We start from the raw sequence: 20094 nt of genomic DNA on the forward strand, positions 1-20094 counted from the left end.
GCCAGAGTCTGGCCGCGGAGGTTTTCTCCTGGTAGGTCATCCCCCTCAACAGTATCCAAAATGCTATATTTATTATTGAGGGGAACAGCCACAGAGGGTCCCTGCACTGTGTGCTCATTCCCTTTCCCTCTCTTGATCATCACCCGGCTCCCTATAACCTGCAACCTAGGTGTGATGGCCTCCCTATAATTCCTCTCTATCATCCCCTCAGCCTCCTGAATGATCCAATGTTCATCCAGCTTTAGCTCCCTAACACAGGTAAAGCAACATTAGCCACCAATGTGGTACTATGTTTCACTGAACAGTTCCATTGAATGAGATTGCACAGTTGCTAAGGATGCTTTACGTTCAGGTAAATAGACAATTGAGTTATAGAAGATAGTATAAAACGTGGCTTCAGTATAAGGATTAGAGTCTGCAAGTGTCAAAACAAAACAGTCAGCATTTCTTTTTAAAACTTAGGTGATTAACAATGCCTATAGCTTGCAGTTGAAATAGTCCTTATTGCTGGAATCTGCACAATGTGGTTGGGAACTTTCCCTGATAAAACCCAACTAAATTTCTTAAATACGCCCTAATTGGCAGGAAATTGAATTCTTCAATTTGCAGTAACAAAGGGGGAATTTTACCCGAACTCCCCAGTGGGGATTGTGTAGAATACTGATTCTACACCAGCCTGATAGTGCTTGCCCCAAACCTGATCAGTAAGGCCGGCTTTGTGTGGAGCCGCAGGAGATGGGCAGATACTAAACGAGTATTTTGCATCAGTATTTACTGTGGAAAAGGACATGGAAGATATAGAATGAAGGGAAATAGATGGTGTCATCTTGAAAAATTCCATATTACAGAGGATGAAGTGCTGGATGTCTTGGAAGGCATAAAATGGATACATTCCCAAGACCTGATCAGGTGTACCCTGAAGTCTGTGGGAAGCTAGGGAAGTGATTGCTGGGCCTCTTACTGGGACATTTGTATCATCGATATTTACAGATGAGGTGCCGGAAGACTGGAGGTTGGCTAACGTGGTGCCACTGTTCAAGAAGGGTGGTAAGGACAAGCCAGGGAACTATATACGCGTGAGCCTAACGTAGGCGGTGCGCATGTTGTTGGAGGGAATCCTGAGGGGCAGGATGTACATGTATTTGGAAAGGCAAGGACTAATTAGGGATAGTCAACATCACTTTATGCGTGGGAAATCATGTCTCACAAACTTGATTGAGATTTTTGAAGAAGTAACAAAGAGGATTGATGAGGGCAGAGTGGTAGACGTGATCTATGTGGACTTCAGTAAGGCATTTGCCAAGGTTCCCCATGAGAGACTGGTGAGCAAGGTCAGATGTCATGGAATACAGGGAAAACTCACCATTTGGATACAGAACAGACTCAAAGATAGAGGGCAGAGGGTGGTGATGGAGGCTTGTTTTTCAGACTGAAGGCCTGTGACCAGTGGACTGCCAGAAGGATTTTTGTTTTAGATTCCCTACAGTATGGCAACAGGCCCTTCGGCCCAACGATCCACAGCAATCCTCCGAAGAGTAACCCACCCAGACCCATTTTCCCTCTGACTAATGCACCTAAAACTGTGGGTAATTTAGCATGACCAATTCGCCTAACGAGGACATCTTTGGATTGTGGGAGGAAACCAGAGCATGGGGAGAATGTGCAAACTCCACACAGACAATCATTTACATAAACGATTCAACCTTGAAACGCATAAAAGTGGATACATCCCCAAGACCTGATCAGGTGTACCCTCAAAGTCTTTGGGAAGCTAGGCAAGTGATTGATGGGCCTCTTATGGAGATATTGTATCATCGATGGTTACAGGTGAGGTGCCGGAAGACTGGAAGTTGGCCAACATGGTGCCACTGTTTAAGAAAGGTGGTAAGGACAAGCCAGGAAACATTTATGTAAATGATTTGGATGTGAGCATAAGAGGTATAGTTAATAAGTTTGCAGATGACACCAAAATTGGAGTTGTAGTGGAGAAGGTTACCTCAGATTACAATGAGACCTTGATTAGATGGGCCAATGGGCTGAGAAGTGGCAGATGGAATTTAATTTCGATAAATGTGAGGTGCTGCATTTTGGGAAAGCAAATCTTAGCAGGACTTATACATTTAATGGTAAGATCAGAGGGAGTGTTGCTGAGCAAAGAGATCTTGGAGTGTAGGTTCATAGCTCCTTCAAAGTGGAGTCACAGGTAGGTAGGATAGTGAAGGAGGTGTTTGGTATGCTTCCCTTTACTGGTCAGAGTATTGAGTACAGGAGTTCGGAGGTCATGTTGTGGCTGTACAGGACATGAGTTAGGCCACTGCTGGAAAACTGCGTGCAATTCTGGTCTCCTTCGTATCGGAAAGATATTCTGAAACTTGAAAGGGTTCAGAAAAGATTTACAAGGATGTTGCCAGGGCTGGAGGATTTGAGCTAACATTTAAAATGCATCTTGATGGGTATATGAACAGGAAGGGTTTGAAGGTATATGGGCCAGGTGCTGACAGAAGGGACTAGATTGGGATTGGGATATCTGGTCGGCATGGATGAGCTGGACCGAAGGGTCTATTTCTATGCTGTACATCTCTATGACCGTATAATGGCGAATACATCAGGGCAATACTTTGCACCGAATTCAGTCACTGGTCTGGCAGGATGGTGAATAGTTAGAAGTGTTCACCAAGCCATCTCAATCTGTTGTTGCAGAGAAGATCAGCTACAAGCTTGCACGTGTCCTTAAACAGTCAGTCAATCTATAAAGCTGTCTTGAGATGACTTCTGCTCTATCTCAGAAATGTGGGATAATATTAACACGTGAACTTTGAATGAATGAGATATAGAACACAATTCGGTACCGACAAGAAAACCCCTATACGTTTTGGTATTTGGATGAAACGCTGTTCTATACATTGGTCCAATGAGTACAGCTGCAGCCTCCTCCATCACTGTTTGAACAAGTTGCTCCTCAGTTTCTTCCTGCGCTTCACTTCCACAGTTCATGCAATGGTACGGACTGGACAAGTGAGCGGATTCATCGCTCAGCTCCTGGGCCCACTGACCACCTATAGGTTCAACTTGGACTTCATCCTTGGCAAACGCGTAAGGAAGAAAGAAAGGGCCTTCACTCTGGCTATATCTGTGTGCCCCTTGAGGGAGAGTTTCTCTGGGACCTTCTACAACTGGAACTGGATTGTGCAGTCAATATTGGCAGTGACAGCTAATTGACTTGAAATGGTTAACTCACTCAAAACTAATTCATTTAAAAAAAAGTTAAAATCAGTTCCATTAAATCTGCTTCTCTCTCCAATGATGTCGTCCGACTTGGGAAGCATTCCAGGCATTTCCTGTTGTTATTACAGATGATAATTATTTTAAAGCAAATGTACTAACTTGATGTTATGTTCTTTATTAGTTGTATGTTTGCTTATATAAAAAAAAGGGAGGGATAGTTTCTGGCTTCTTGTTGATGACCATGAATTATGTTAACAAATACAATCCCACCAGCTTTTGCAATGGATTTACCTTGGACCCAAAATTACACGACCAGCTTTTATTTGAAAGAATTGTCATATTTTTGAAAATAAAATTTTTTGTTGCTTCCAATTCTGAAATGCATCAAGGTTTTCTGGAATATTGTTCCATTGTGAACCACCATGCATATGCGAGTCAGCTTAATGTTGACAAAGGCAGCTGCTACTGAGGATGCACATCCTGCTCATTGCTGAGAGAATGTCACTAATCTATTGGTTAGCAGACTCATAGCGTATACTATGGTCCAGGAACACATCATATCAATGAAGATCTTGTAGTAAATGCGTGTGTTCACCACTGCCCCATTGAAGCAGCAGCTGTCTGTCACAAATATGACACTGACAATATAAACACACTGCTTGTACACATTGGGATCTTGGCTGATCGACATTTCTCTTCCTTTCGAGCAGCCACTTTCTACTCAGCCACGGACTGAATCTGTGTGAGGAAGCGTGAGAAGTAGCTGAGGCCAGTGCTTTCCAAAGAAGGGTCACTGGATTCAAAACAATATTCTCTCCACAGATGCTGCCAGACTTGCTGAGTTTCTCCAGCAGTTCGTTTTCACTTGGGTCAGCACAGTGGATTGGGCTCTTGCTTTAAATAACTAAAAGGGTGGAGCATTCTACGCAGTGCAGTGATGCAGCAGCCTGCACACAGGCCAATCCTGAAGCCTGTCACAGCAAGTTGTGGTCCCACCTGCACATGCCTTGGTGGCCCATTGTGGCATTCAGAGTAGAAAAGATTGATAAGAAAGGTTCCCGGAATGAAAGACTTAACTTATTCAAGAAAATGGTGTTCTTCCCCTTAAAAGAAAGATTGAGAGATGTTTCAAAAGAGGTCTTCTAAGCCATGAGAATACATAGGGAGCACGTGCTCCTATTTGTAGAAGTAGTAAGAACCATTGGACACCTATTGCAAGTGAATGGTAAAAGAACCAGAGACAGCGAGAGCAAATCTTTTTTTTAAAAAGAAAATGCCACAATTACTTAGGATCTGAAACGTACTGACAGTGCGGTGGTTCAGTTCAAGTTTTCAATAAAATGGGAATTGCACAATTATCTGAAGAAATAGTTTGCAGGGTCATAGGGAACATGCTCTGGTATGGGACTAACTGAGTTTCTCTCACAGCTGACATATGCACAAAGTCAGTCACGCCTATCCTCTGTGGTGAGAACATTCAATGAGTCTTGTAGCTTAAACAACATTACATTGCTGGCTGTACATTGGGAGCACTTGGTTGACAAGGGCAATGAGGGATGGACAACAAGCATGACTTTGCCTGCACTGTCCATATTACTGGAACACAAAATAAAAACCAGGAGAATAAAAGTTCCAACTTTTGGACCATAGGACTTCTTTGGCTTACGAAAATGATCTTTCCTGTTGGGATCATTATTTCCTCACCAATTATAAAGTGTTGCAAAAAAAAATACATACGGATACACAATCTCTTCTTTCTTCCCACATTTGGCGCAGAGTTCCAATTTGAAAGCACAGGGTTTACACATAATGTGGTAAGAGTCCTTCACTGTTTTCTGAAGGCATTTAACACTAAACAGATATAGAAAAGGAAATAAGAAAATTTGTATAAGCCGCACACTGCTGATATTTTAACAGAACAACGGACATCTATTTTGTACAACAGTAATTTAAAGGTTCAGTTCTTATATTTTGCATTTCTATTCAGAATTATTGGAATGACAGCACAGAGACAAGCCACTCCACCCATCAATTCTATGATAGTTGAAACCAGTTGCTTTCATTCCATTGTACTAGCTCCCCATGAACTTTGTTATTCCCCTGCTTCAATGCAATTATCTTAATTATTCTTTGAAAGAGTAAGCGTTTGTGATAAGCTTGGTATCCACACCACTATTTTGCTGATGAGGAAAATAATTCAATATTTATTTACCCCCTTATAACCTGTTCATAATGTCAGAAGACCAATATAAAATGAACAATTCTAGGTAATCCAAGATTGAAATTACCGCACTTATGGCCAGTGAGCAAGCGTGCGTGTGTGTGAGAGAGCGAGAGAGTGAGTGTGACAGACCGACTTGCACTGCTGTCTGACACAGCTGTGAATCTGCACAGCTACTGCCTTTGCTATTTGAGTTCAAGCATTTCTGGACAGATTGCGTCTAAGCAGAATGAACAAACTCTGGAGTTCACAGTTGAACTTGGAGGAACATGTGTGGGAGAACTCACTGCACAGGAGCAGATAAATGCATGATTTTTAAGTGTAACCTTGCTGCCTGCTTTGGTTACATGTTTTATTGAGATTTGTCTCTTGATTAAAATTTAAAAATATAAAATATAGGTAGTAAATTAGCATGGAGCGGTGATTTTTAAAGCTGTAAGACTGTGCTTTTTTCTGGAGTCTGTTAAAGTGCAAAGATGGCCTTTAGTAGAATGATGTGCTCTTCCTGTCACATTTGGGAGATTAGGGAGATTTTCCATGTTACTAATGATTACGTCAGCATTAAGTGCGTTTGGTTGTGAATCCTATCAGATTGCATGATTGTTGGAGCAGCACTTAGGGGCAATGAGGAATTTACAGGAGCTGGGGGGGTTGGATGGATGGCAGTGATAGGAAGGGAGAAAAAACACAGATACAGTCAGGTGGGTTACCTCCAGGAAAGGTAGGAGAGGGAGGCAGGTAGAGCAGGAGTCTCCCGTGGCTATCTCCATCATAAACAAGTATGCTGCTTTGGAAAACAGAGGGTTTTGGAAACTCAGGGGAATGTAGCACAAACAGCTCAGTTTCTGGTACTGAGACTGGCTCTAATGTAACCAGAGGTACGTTAGGTTCTAAATTATCAGTTGCGATCGGGGATTCTCTCGTCAGGGGCTAACAGCAAGAAATCAGAATGGCGTGTTACCTCCCTGGTGCCAGGATCAAGGATATCTTGGAGAGAAAGCAAAATATTCTCAAAGGGGACAGGAGCCGGCAGGATATATACATAGGAATTAGCAACATAGGAATGAAAAAGGATGAGATTCTGAAGGGAGAATATAAGGTGTTAGGCAGAAATTTAAAAAGCAGGACCCTGAGATTTGCTCCAGCTGCTTGAGAGGATTTAAACCAGTAAATCTGGGGGGTAGGTGGACCCACTGAGGTAGAGAGGAAAGAGATCAGTCTGAAACTGGTCCAGTTGGGAAAAGGAATAAGTCAAACAAACAGTCAGAGCAGGCAGGAATAAAGCAGAGAACAAGGTAAGTTATTTCAATGCCAGAGGCCTTCTTAGGCCTCTTGGGAAGGCAGATGAACTCAGGGCATGGTTTACAACATGGGACTGGGATACCATAGCAATTAGGCGAAAGTGAGGACTGTAGATGCTGGAGATTAGAGTTGAGTGTGGTGCTGGAAAAGAACAGCAAGTCAGGCAGCATCTGAAGAGCAGGGGAGTCGACTCTCCTGCTCCTCCGATGCTCCCTGATCTGCTTTGCTTTTCTAGCACCACACTCTTAATATCATAGCAATTACAGAGACATGGCTCAGTGATGGTCAGGACTGGCAGCTTAATGTTACAGGATACAAATGCCATTGCAAGGATAGAAAGGGGAGCAAGAGAAGAGAGGGAGTGGCATTTTTGATAAGGAACAGCATTACAGCTGTACTCAGGGAGTATATTCCTGGGAATATGTCCAGGAAAGTTATTTGTGTGGAACTGAGAAATAAGAAATGGACGATCACCTTCCTGGAATTGTACTACAGACTCCCAATAGTCAGTGGGAAATTGAGAAACAAATTTGTAAGGAGATCTTTGTTATCTGTGTTATGGAAGGGGATTTTAACTTTCCAAGCATAGACTGGGATTGCCATAGTGTTAAAGGTTGGATGGAAGGAAATTTGTTAAGTGCGTACAAGAAAATTTTCTGATTCAGTATGTGGATGTCCCTTCTAGAGAAGGTGTAAAACAACCTACTCTTGTGAAATAAGGCAGGGCAGGTGACTGAGGCATCAGTGGGAGAGCACTTTGGGACTAGTGACCATAATTCTGTTAGTTTTAAAGTAGTGAGGGAAAAGGATACACTGGATCTAAAACTTGAAGTTCTAAACTGGAGGAAGGCCAATAAGCAACTTTCAAACATTGATTGGGTGCGGATATTTGCAGGTAAAGGGACAGCTGGAAAATGGGAAGCCTTCAAAAATGAGATAACTAGAGTCCAGAGACAATATGTTCCTGTTAGAGTGAAAGGCAAGGCTGGTAGGTATCGGAAATGCTAGGTGATAAGAGAAGTTGTGGTTTTGGTCACAGAAAAGAATGAAGTACATGCCAGGTATAGACACAAGAGATAGAGTGAATCCTTAGAAACCAATGAAGACAGTAGGCACATACTTAAGAGGGAAATCAGGAGGACAGAAAGGGGACATGAGATAGCTTTGGAAAATAGGGTAAAGCAGAATCCAAACAGGTTTTATAAATACATTAAGAGCAAAAGGATAACTAGGGAGAGAACAGGACTCCTCAAAGATAAGCAAGGCAGCCTATATGTAGAACCACAGGAGATGGGGGAGACACAAAATGAGTATTTTGCATCAATGTTTACTGTGGAGAAGGACGTGGAAGATATAGAATGTGGGGGAATAGATGGTGACATCTTGAAAAATGTCCATATTACAGAGGTGGTGGTGCTGGATGTCTTGAAATGCATAAAGGTGGATAAACCCCAGGACCTGATCTGTGGGAATTCTTTGGGAAGCTGGGGAAGTGATTGCTGGGGCCGTTGCTGAGATATTTGTATCATCGATAGACACAGGTGAGGTGAGGTTGGCAAACATGGTGTCACTATTTAAGAAAGGTGGTAAGGAAAAGTCAGAGAACCATAAAACCAGTGAGCCTGACATGGGTGGTGGGCAAGTTAGAGGAATCCCAAGGGATAGGAGTTACATATATTTGTAAAGACAAGGACTGATAAGGGATAGTCAACATGGCTTTGTGTATGGGAAATAATGCCTCACTAACTTGACTGAGTTTTTTGAAGAAATAACAAAGACGATTGATGAGGGCAGAATGGTGGATGTGAACCATATGGACTTCAGCAAGACATTCGACAACGTTCGTCATGGTAGATTGGTTAGCAAGGTTAGATCACATGGAATACAGGGAGAGTTAGCCATTTGGATAGAGAACAGGCTCAAAGATAGAAGAGAGAGGGTGGTGGTGGAGGATTGCTTTTCAGACTAGAGGTCTGTGACCAGTGGTGTGCCACAAGGATCGTTTCTGGGTCCACTGCTTTTCTTCATTTATATAAATGACTTAGATGTGAACATAGCAGGTATAGTCAGTAAGTTTGCAGATGACACAAAAATTGGAGGTGTAGTGGACAGCGAAGGAGGTTACCTCAGAGTACAATGGAATCTTGATCAGATGGGCCAATGGGTCAAGGAGTGTTAGATGGCATTTAATTTAGATAAATGCGAGGTGCTGCATTTTGAAAAAACAAATCAGAGCAGGACCTGTACACTTAATGGTAAGGTCCTGGGGAGTGTTACTGAACAAAGACCTTGGAGTGCAAGGTTATAGTTTCTTGAACGTAGAGTCTCAGGTAGATAGGGTAATGAAGACAATATTTGGTATGCTTTTCTGTATTGGTCAGAGCATAGAGTATGAGAGTTGGGAGGTTATGTTGCAGCTGTGCTGGACTTTGGTTAGGCTACTTTTGGAATATTGTGTGCTATTCTCTTCTTCCTATCGGAAGGATGTTGTGAAACTTGAAAGGGTTCAGAAAAGATTTAGAAAGACGTTGCCAGGGTTGGAGAGTTTGAGCTACAGGGGGAGGTTGAATAGGTTGGGGTCGGATGCTGAGGGGTGACCTTACAGAGGTTTATAAAATCATGAGGGGCACGGATAGGGTAGATAGACAAGGTCTTTCCCCTGTATTGGGGGAGTCGAAAACTAGAGCGCAACAGCTTAGAATGAGAGGGTAAAGATTTAAAAAGGAATCTAAGGGGCAACTGTTTCACGCAGAGAGTGATGCATGTATGGAATGAGCTGCCAGAGGAAGTGGAGGAGACTGGTACAATTACAACATTTAAAAGACATCTGGATGGGTATATGAATAGGAAGGGTTTAGACAGATATGGGCCAAGTGCTGGCAAATGGGTTTAGATTAATTTAGGATATCTGGTCAGCATAGATGAGTTGGACTGAAGGGTACGCATGTATGACTGTAAACTTATTCAGTACTAGAGTTTGAAACAATTCTGGTCAAATAATAAGGCAGGCTGTAAAGAAAAATGAAATGAAGCGCATCCAGAGATAGGCTGCTTTATCTTCCTTGGTAGACTTAGTTCAGTGGTTAGCATCCCTCAGCACCCATGAAAACCACTCCCCTCAGCTACTGGAAGCTTTAGAATATGAAGCAACAAGGAGATTCACTATCCCTCTAAAACTTAGCCAGCCTTTTGACTCTGCTATTCTTAAGACACCGATGCAAATCTGCATTGTACTGAAAGAAACTCAAAATGCAACAAAGTGTGGTGACATTAATGTGCTATAACAATTTCTGTAATATTGGAGCTTAACTGATCGAGAGTTAGAAATGGAGATCTGCAACACATTGTCAACCATTTGGTGAACCAGGATTGAGAGGCTATTGAGAATATAGCTTGAATGTCTAAAGAATCCAAAATACATTGGAAACCACTTCATTAGGATCACAAAGGACCATCAATACCTGCATCTCACCCAGATAACGGAAGCTGCATATTTAAAAAACTTGCCAGCTGAACCCATCAGTGGGATTGCTGACAGGAAATGCTTTTTGGAAGGTTAAAGCAGGAGTTATTTGCTTTAACCACAAAAGGAAATAATGTCATTATGATCAGACCCTGGGAAAGGTTTCCCCAAGTTATTACAGTTCCAGAAGGGACAGTCTAATGGTCATGGTCCAGGATGAGATGGAATGAACTGGCCTCCCTTCTTTATTCGTCCACCCCCTTTCGTTGGTCACAAAATCTACAAAAGGATGCCCTTCGTTTGGATATCTTGCTCCCAGACTAAATTAAGTCATGTTTCAAACGGAGCCAATTTAATTAGGCTTTTATGTCAACAAGAGAGTTTATCAGTTACCAAAAACACTAAAGAAATAATAACTCGTATGAATTATGAATGAGAGTACAAAAACAATTAAAGATATAAAGAAAAGTTGTTCGAGAAGAGTATATGGAAAAATGCTGTAGCTGTTACAATGTTCGATACTGATAGTGTAGATGTTGGTAGTTGAAGAGTCATTGAGAGTTTGAGCTGTGCAGATTCATCAAAATCCTTTTGCCTGTTTTCTAGCACACCAGAGCTAGAAATCTTTTAGCTGTAATGTAAGGATGCTCAGAACTGACTCTTCAACTATGACTTTCTCAACACATTAGTAATTGAGACCAGGATAGTGGTCAAATACTTCAGCTCATGAGCACACCACCAGTATACACCACTCAGTATACACAAACCAAGACTGAACTGGATTTTAACCACTGTTGTTGTGTATTTTTGTAAGCTGACATAAAACATGTCTCTTGCCCAGATTGATTTCTTTTCTCCCATCATGATCACAGCTGGAATAACTCAGTAGAGATTTCATTTTTTATGGTACATTTCTCCCTCTAATCAATTTGCTTGATGCTTTCTTGACACCTCCTCAGGTGTGACAATCCAGGATCTTCTCCAGATATGTTCAATGGCTAGGAGCAGGCATGGGCTCTTCAGTGCTTTAAGCATGCTCTGCCCTTCTATTAGATCATGAATGATCTGATTATAACCAGAAATCCTCATTCCCACCCAGCCCTGAAAACATTTCACTTCTTTTTTAAAAAGAATCAATCTACCTCCATTTTAAAAATGTACAAGGGCTCTACTTCTCCCACCCATTCAGAAAGAGAGATTCAAAGACTTGGGACCCTCGGCAAAAAGCTTTTTGTGGTCTCCTTTGTGTTTCAGATGGGTGATACCCGACATTAAACAATGAATTTACATCCACATTTGGTTGGCTGCAGCACTTGCCTTTTAAAAAAATGACATATTGGAATTAAATGATTGATAACTGATCTAGGATTATGCTCTATGGTAATGACAGTATCAAAAATCTCATTGAAACACATTACACGACTGAGCCAATATGAAACTATTGAGCCCCACTGAGTTATGTTAAGTCAAAAAACAATTTTTAGCCGAATAGCTCCACCTAATGTTTATATTGCCTCATTTCTCTTCAACTAACCCAGACAAGATAATCCCCAATGCACCAAGTCGCTTTTTAAAAATTCTTTCATGGGAGGTGGGGGCACTACCAAATGCGACATTTGTTGCCAGTGTTTATTTGTCCTTGACCTGACTGCTTTGCTGGGGTATTTTAGATGCTGGTTAACAATCAGCAACATTGCTATACTACTGGAGTCACATGTGGACCCAAGTGAGGCTGGCAGATTTCTCTCCCTAAAAAAAGGGTGCTGTGGGATCACGTTTCACAACGATCATAGTTTCACTGTCATAATTACGGAGACTAGATTTATTAACTGAATTTAAATTCCAGGAGTTACCCCCATTGGATTTGAACTGAACACCCCCATTAGCTGAGGCCTCTGGGTGATCAGTGCATTGCCAGCCCCAAGCCACTTCAATGTATCTATGCTGCTTATATTAAAAATGTTCCCAACTAGATTGATGAAACTTATATCCAGTTTTTTGAAACAAAAGTGTAAATCAGTTTCTCTTTCTCAGTAAACCCATGAAGATCTATTTGTCCTGAGTTGTAGTGAAGATCTGGATTCCCTGAGGAGTTGGGGGGAGGTCTCAGTTCCGCGATCAGTCAATAAACACTAGCAATTCAGTCTGGTTCTGTAAGATTTCACACTTTCATATCACCAAGGCCTTGTCCATATCTTGTCCAGTAACACAGAGGTTAAACACTTCTGTGTCCCTATGAGAAACTGCACACATGGCTTAAGGAAAAGACACTTCCATATCATTTTTGAAAAGAAGTACAACCATGGTGTTACAGAGCAGATTCAAAACAATTACCAATCAAATTTAATAAAACATTGACATTATTGACAACAACTTAACCCAATGACGTTTCCTGGGAACCAACTTTTTGTTTATACATCCAAGCTTCTTTATCTCCCTTTGCACCTGCACTTGCAAGGTCAGTTAGGATGGCTAGTAATATCTTGTCTAGTCATTTCTATGCTGTAAAGGAAGCATTGTCTGGTAATCTTTGTTTCAGTAATTTATCGTTAATTGAAGAATGCAGCTTTTGCAGGATTAAAAGCCACTTTAAGCAGAATTGTCAATTTGCAGTCTAAAGCCATGTTGTCGTGTTACTTGCATTAAGAAGCCATTTTGTTGTTAGTAAGAGCATGTATTAAACTGTTGTTCCTGACAACAGCCTGTATTCAGATTTCAGATCCTCAGTAGCTCATTGCTGGAGTTTTGAAAATTTACTTTGTTGACTGTTGTAGTGACCACATGGTTCTATAGAACAACCTCAATTATCTGAACGAGGTGGGCAGGGAGTATTTTGTTCAGTTAACTTATCTGATTGTAAACAAAAGAAGCCATACTGAACATAATTATGTAAAAAAGCATGTTTACAGAGTTTTTATTTCATTCAATTGATAAAATGTGTACAAACACTGGATATTGCTTAAAAATTCACGATATTTTACAAATAAAATCACTTTTTGGCTAGAGTTTGACTGAAGTCTGTGAAATGTTTCAATGACATTTTCCTTGACACAGTCCTCGACAACATCTGGCATCTTTCTATTCAGTGTCGTCCCGCCATCCAGGCTAACCAAGTATTGTCCCTTCCTCCTCAGCAACCACCGAGCCCGTAGAGAGAGAGAGAGAGGCGCAAAACAAAGGGGGAACACAAGAGAGAGAGGGAAGACGTTTTCGTTGACTTCAGTTTTCGTCCTCTCACCAATTTTTTTTTAGGGGCGGTAATATTTTCCTCAGGTTTCCTCTCATTTATTTTCACGTGTGCTAACGCACTACGATTTGCTCTCCCCATCAAAACATAAATTACATTGAATTTTCTTGTCAGCTGAAAGATATTGGACTACTTTTTGTTTGAAAAAAAAAGTCATCATGGGATGGCGGGAGGAAGAAACAATTGAAATGAAAAGTGGCAGTGCATTGTTTAACTTAACTCTACGCAGAATGAGCTGAGGAAAAAACTTTGTTGGGTTTGCAAAACAGAACGAGTCAATCTGAGAGGGAATCTTACTGTTTGCGCACACAGCTCGGGCTTGCACATATGTTGTTCTTGTGTGTTCACAGCCACAAACCTTTGTCCTCGGAGAATAAATATTGAAAAGCCTTTTTATAAAAAGTGTAACACTTAACTGTGATGTCATGTCGAGTATATATATTTGAAGATAATTATTTAATAAAGCATATTTGCATCTATATTCCTGTTCAACTTTAGAAAATGATGTATTAAATGGATGAGGAATAGAATTTTCCAACTTCAATTAAAATGCATGTACAGGGACCATGAGATCTTGTTTGGATAATCCAAAATTCGGATAATTGATATTCAGATACTCAAGGTTGTTCTGTATATTGGTCCAACTACATGCAAGTTGTAAATTCTTCTTTCATTGCACTCTTTACTAAAGATGTAGTATGATTTGAGTTGAGATAACAGAGATTATTAGTCCAAGCTAACTACTATTACTTTGAAACAAGAACAAAGTGCTCACAAAGACCAAGAACATGTGTTGAAACTGATTCAAATAGGCAGCATAAAAGCTCTGCAGATGCTAAAGATCAAACAGATAACAAAATAGTAGAGAGGAGTACAATTTCTCTGGATTTAAGTTACTGGATGTGATAGTGGTTGGAAACAGGTCAAAACTTGTATTGTGGGTTGTGTTAGATCTTTGTAACTGCCTTAGATATATAACGGTGTTTATTTTATGCTCTCTCTTTTGTGTAATAATCTTACATGCTGTTGTTGAAGAAAAACATTTTCAGACTGAGAGTCATAGAGTTAGAGATATACAGCACGGAAACAGACCCTTCAGTCCAACTCATCCTTGCCAATCGGATGTCCTAACCTAATCTAGTCCCATTTGCCAGCACTTGGCCCATATCCCTCTAAAACCTTCCCATTCATATACCCACCCAGATGCCTTTTAAAAGTTGAAATTGTACCAGCTTCCACCACTTCCTCTGGCAACTCATTCCATAAATGCATCACACTGTGTGAAAAAGTTGCCCCTTAGGTCCCTTTTAAATCTTTCCTCTCTCACTTTAAACCTATGTCCTCTATTTCTGGACTGGCCCAACCCAGGGAAAAGGCCTTGTCTATTTACCCTATCCATGCCCATTATGATTTTATAACTCTCTGTAAGGTCACCCCTCAGCCTCCAACGCTCCAGGGAAAACAGCCCTAGCCTATTCAGCCTCTCCTTATACCTCAAATCCTCCAATCCTGGCAACATCCTTGTAAATCTTTTCTGAACCCTTCCAAGTTTCACAACATCCGTCCTATAGTAGGGAGACCAGAATTGCATGCAATATTCCAAAAGTGGCCTAACCAATGTCCTGTACAGCTGCAACAAGATCTCCCAATTCCTATACTCTATGACCACTAAAGGAAAGTCTGCTAAACCCCTTCTTCATATCCTATCTACCCGAGACTCCATTTTCAAGGAACTATAAACCTGCACTCCAAAGTCTCTTTGTTCAGCAACACTAAGTGTACAGGTCTTGCCCTGGTTTGCTTTTCCAAATTGAAGCACCTTACATTTATCTGAATTAAATTCCATCTGCCACTCCTTGGCTCATTGGCCCATCTGATCAAGAATCTGTTGTACTGTGATGTAACCTTCTTCGCTGCGTTGAATATATTTCAGTGACAAAGCACCATGTTAACTGGCCAAAAATAAACTGAGCACATGATCTATCAAAACAAGTTTTATTCTGGGATGCCACTTGTTCAATATTAATAACAGCAAGGATCATAATGTTCTCATGCTTATCATATGGCACTGTTAAGGAAGTCTTCATGTGCACTGTAACTTCAAATATTGTTGGAGGTTTGTTATTATCATCCTCATTTCCTCATCAGAAAAACATTTAAAACCACTTTTGGACATTGCAAGAAAATCACATGGTTGACATTGAGTCAACATCAAACAATATGCTAAGATAGTGTCTACTCTTTAAAACCATTTTGTTGACTGCAAAATGCTTTAGAGGTGTCTCAAGGCACTACAAGTCAATTTCTGAAAATAAGTTTCCCTCTTTATTGCCATTAACACATTTTTGATGCAACTGGCAAACCGAAAGATTCGTATGGAAAACTAATGGGGTTTTCAAGGGTTATAGGGACAATACAAAATAGAGAGCAAAACAAATGATCATTTGAAAGAACGACAAAAAAAAGGTACCATTCACAGAACTCAAATTACGACAAATGTGATATTGATTGAAGATCAGTTAGTAAAAATGCACAAAGACTGTCTTTGAACAGGAGCTAAGAAACATTTAACTTACCATTTCCGAGCCTGGCCAAGTGGCTTATATTTGTTGTATTTTATTTTCCATTCCAACACTTCCTTACAATGTTTACAGACACCTGTATGCACCATTGCATTTAATTGCTGGGAGGAAAAAAAAATGAAAGATTTGATGTAGTAATGCAATTTAAAAATCCAAATTTCAAAATCTGGAGAAGGTACAATGAATTTAAAGCAAGTTGGAGATGCTTTGTTGGAGAACTAACAAGAAATATTGAACTGGTGGAGCAGAGATAACCTGATATAGTCTTTGGGTTTGATAGGGTAGATATAGGGAAGATATTTCCATCTGTGGGAGGACACCAATTGTAGGGGTCAACAATACAAAATCAATCACTAATAAATTGAATACGAAATTCAGGAGAACCAAATTTATCAAGAGAGCAGGGACAATGTGGAACTCTCAACCACAGGGAGTGTTTTGGGGTCAGTAGTACAGATCCAGTTCAGGTGAAACTGGATAGAGACAAAGGAGAACGGCATATAAGGATATGGCAAGATGAGATGAACGAGACTCATGTGGGGCCATAGACAATGAATCATTTGGGCAAGTTGAATTTATATTTTTAGACTGAATATATTTTGTAAGTAATTTTCCTTTACAGGGGGCAGTTTAGCTCAATGATTATCACTCCCAACTTTACAATCAGAAATTTCAAATAAATTCAAGTCTCTGAGCTATGCAACTCAACATTTTATTAATTCTTTAGGGAAAAATAGCCTGGCAAAATGGCGCGGCTGGTTTCAATGACCTCAAATGAGTCCATGTCAAGCAGACTAATAAGTTTACCTGCAAGCAGAGGATTTTCTATATGAAATGAGACTCAAGGTAAAATATGAAGAACATGGGAAGGTATGGTTGAATTGTGTCCAATTTGAACGCCACATCTTGTTAGTCTTAGATGAGAGCTTCCCAAATATTTTGCCACTGAAACTCAACTTCAAGGCTTGAAAGCTGTTGTGACATCATAGTGAGACCTAAGAATAGGTCAGGAAAGGAGGGACCTCAGTAAGTTATGCAGGATATGGAATGTAGGGGTTTCAGAGGTGATATTTTGCTCTTTTCAAATATTTGTGAGGACTACCATTTTCACTGCTGCAGAAGACAGGACATCAGGTTTGAGTAACTTAGGCCATGACAACAGCTTGAAAAATTAAGCAAGAACGTAAAATTGCCTAATACCTACTCACTTGGTTCGAGCCTCATGGCTTTGTGACCCCCAATTTTAAATTGTGACCTCCCACACTTTGGGGGCCCTGACCTAGCAATTAACTAGTGGAAATGCAGTGGCTTTCATAAGGTTCAACTTTAGTAACTTTGGATATTCATGTGAATGCAGCTGAGTGGTTTAATAGCCAATATATTAATAGCTAGAGTGCATCAGCGTTAAGGCATTCGACTAGGTTCCCCATGGGAGACTGATTAGCAAGGTTCGATCTCATGGAATACAGGGAGAACTAGCCATTTGGATACAGAACTGGCTCAAAGGTAGAAGTCAGAGGGTGGTGGTGGAAGGTTGTTTTTCAGACTGGAGGCCTGTGACCAGTGGAGTGCCACAAGGATCGGTGCTGGGTCTTCTACTTTTTGCCATTTACATAAATGATTTGGATGCAAGCATAAGAGGTACAGTTCGTAAGTTTGTAGATGACACCAAAATTGGAGGTGTAGTGGACAGCGAAGAGGGTTACCTCAGATTACAACAGGATCTGGACCAGATGGGCCAATGTGCTGAGAAGTGGCAGATGGAATTTAATTCAGATAAATGCGAGCTGCTGCATTTTAGGAAAGCAAATCATAGCAGGACTTATACACTTAATGGTAAGGTCCTAGGGAGTGTTGCTGAACAAAGAGACCTTGGAGTGCATGTTCATAGCTCCCTGAAAGTGGAGTCACAGGGAGACAGGATAGTGAAGAAAGGTTTGGTATGCTTTCCTTTATCGGTCAGAGTATTGAGTACAGGAGTTGGGAGGTCACGTTGCGACGGTACAGGACATTGGTTAGGCCACTGTTGGAATATTGCGTGCACTTCTGGTCTCCTTCCTAGCGAAAAGATGTTGTGAAACTTGAAAGGGTTTAGAAAAGATTTACAAGGATGTTGCCAGAGTTGGAGGATCTGAGCTACAGCGAGAGGCTGAACAGGCTGGGGCTGTTTTCCATGGAGCATTGGAGGCTGAGGGATGACCTTATAGAGGTTTACAAAATTATGAGGGGCATGGATAGGGTAAATAGACAAAGTCTTTTCCCTGGAGATGGAGAGTCCAGAACTAGAGGGCATAGGTTTAGGGTGAGAGGGTAAAGATATAAAAGAGGCCTAAGGGGCAACTTTTTCACACAGAGAGTGGTGCGTGTATGGAATGAGCTGCCAGAGGAAGTGGTGGAGGCTGGTACAACTACAACACTTAAGAGGCATTTGGATGGGTGTATGAATAGGAAGGGTTTGGAGGGATATGGGCCGGGTACTGGCAGGTGGGACTAGATTGGGTTGAGATATCTGGTCGGCATGGACAGGTTGGGCTGAAGGGTCTGTTTCCATGCTGTACATCTCTATGAATCTAAAATATTTCACTGTACAATCACTTCCCTTTGTACTTTTCCATTGTTAGTTACATATCCTGTAACTATAACCAAAATACATTATCCCTCCACGTCCACTTGAACTTATCAGATGTAAAAGTGATTCATTGTCAGTGTTCCACTTCTGTTGTATAGCTGATAACTGCAAGCAAACCTACTCTCCTTACCTCTGTATAGTCATCTTCAGCAGATTCCTAAGTTTATCGTTGGTCCTCTACTTGTCCAGGTCCTACTCCAGAAGGCAATACTCAGCCAAGAGATTTAGTTAATGGTGCGAGACTGAGGTCTGCAGATGCTGGAGATTAGAGTTGAGTGTGTTGCTGGAAAAGCACATCAGGACAGGCAACATCCAAGGAACAGGAAAATTAATGTTTTGGGCCAGAGTCCTTCATCAGGAAAGTACAGTGAGAGAGGGACTCACTGAGATCTTTGTAGAGAGATAAGGAGAACTTCAAGGTATGATTTGGGGAAGAGGCTTCACAGTAAGGTTGAAATCAACTAGGAGACAGTGAGGTCTGCAGATGCTAGAGATCAGAGTTGAGTGTGTTGCTGGAAAAACACAGCAGGCAAATCGATATTTCAGGCCGAAGCTCTTCATCAGGAATGGTAATTAATTAATGATAGTCAGCTCTATATCCTTCACCACTCCATTAAATTCCATAGCCACCTCATTTTTTAAATCTGATCTCCTAGTTATTATCAAATCCATGTTAAAGGTCCTATCACACTGCACATGTAACAAAGTCTTCCAACTCTCTAAGTCACAGCTCATACCTTGCTGCTTGCTGTACATTATTGCTGCTCTGTGACTATCTATACAGGTGGGAAGCCACTTTTATTTACAGAATCCAATTCTCAGAACCTAGCAATAACCTCACAGGATACCTCAGATGTTTGAGGTGATTAGTCACCTAATTAGTCTGTCAAAAGGACACTCCTGGGTAATGCACAGTGTTGTTTGTCTCTCCACAAGTGAATAAGATGTTTGTAGGAACAACCAGTGGAGGATGGCTACACAGGGGCCATGGTTTATCCTGAACCTGTTCAGCAATAACCACTCTCTCAGTGATAGCTCGAAGACTGACAGATGAAGTTTGTCACAAGGGACATGTTACTGACTTTGTGTGTTTTCCATTCATACAGTCATATCAACTCATATAGAAACTGACTCTTCAAGCCAACCATAATCCCAAACTAAACTAGTCCCACCTGCCTACACATAGCTCTCCGAACATTTCTCATATACGTACTTATCCAAAATGTATTTTAAGTGTTGTAAGGGTACCCACATATACCACTTCCTCTGGAAGTTCACTCCACACACATGCCACACTATATAAAAAAAATTGCTCCTCTGTTGTTTGTACATTTTTCTCCTCTCACTTTAAAAAGTGTCACCTGCACTTGAAATTCCAACCCTAGGGAAAGGACACTTGCCACTCACCTTATCTAGTCCCCTCTT

The 20094-nt window shown here is 41.0% G+C and overlaps 1 protein-coding gene across 3 annotated transcripts in view; it reads right to left on the bottom strand.

Moving 5' to 3' along the window:
- The window catches only part of c2h9orf85 (chromosome 2 C9orf85 homolog), a 48864-nt gene that overhangs the window by 26151 nt on the left and 2619 nt on the right, over window positions 1–20094 (bottom strand). For 2 of the 3 annotated variants that reach the window (XM_060839595.1, XM_060839585.1), the window contains exons 2-3: window positions 16035–16141; window positions 4963–5076 (exon numbers count right to left, since the gene is read on the bottom strand). In XM_060839595.1, coding sequence (XP_060695578.1) covers window positions 4963–5076; window positions 16035–16141 — 221 coding nt within the window. The remainder of the gene's footprint in view (window positions 1–4962; window positions 5077–16034; window positions 16142–20094) is intronic. The other variant, XM_060839604.1, reaches the window with a different exon arrangement.

This window comes from Hemiscyllium ocellatum, chromosome 2 (assembly GCF_020745735.1).
Source record: "Hemiscyllium ocellatum isolate sHemOce1 chromosome 2, sHemOce1.pat.X.cur, whole genome shotgun sequence".
Lineage (NCBI taxonomy): Eukaryota > Metazoa > Chordata > Chondrichthyes > Orectolobiformes > Hemiscylliidae > Hemiscyllium > Hemiscyllium ocellatum.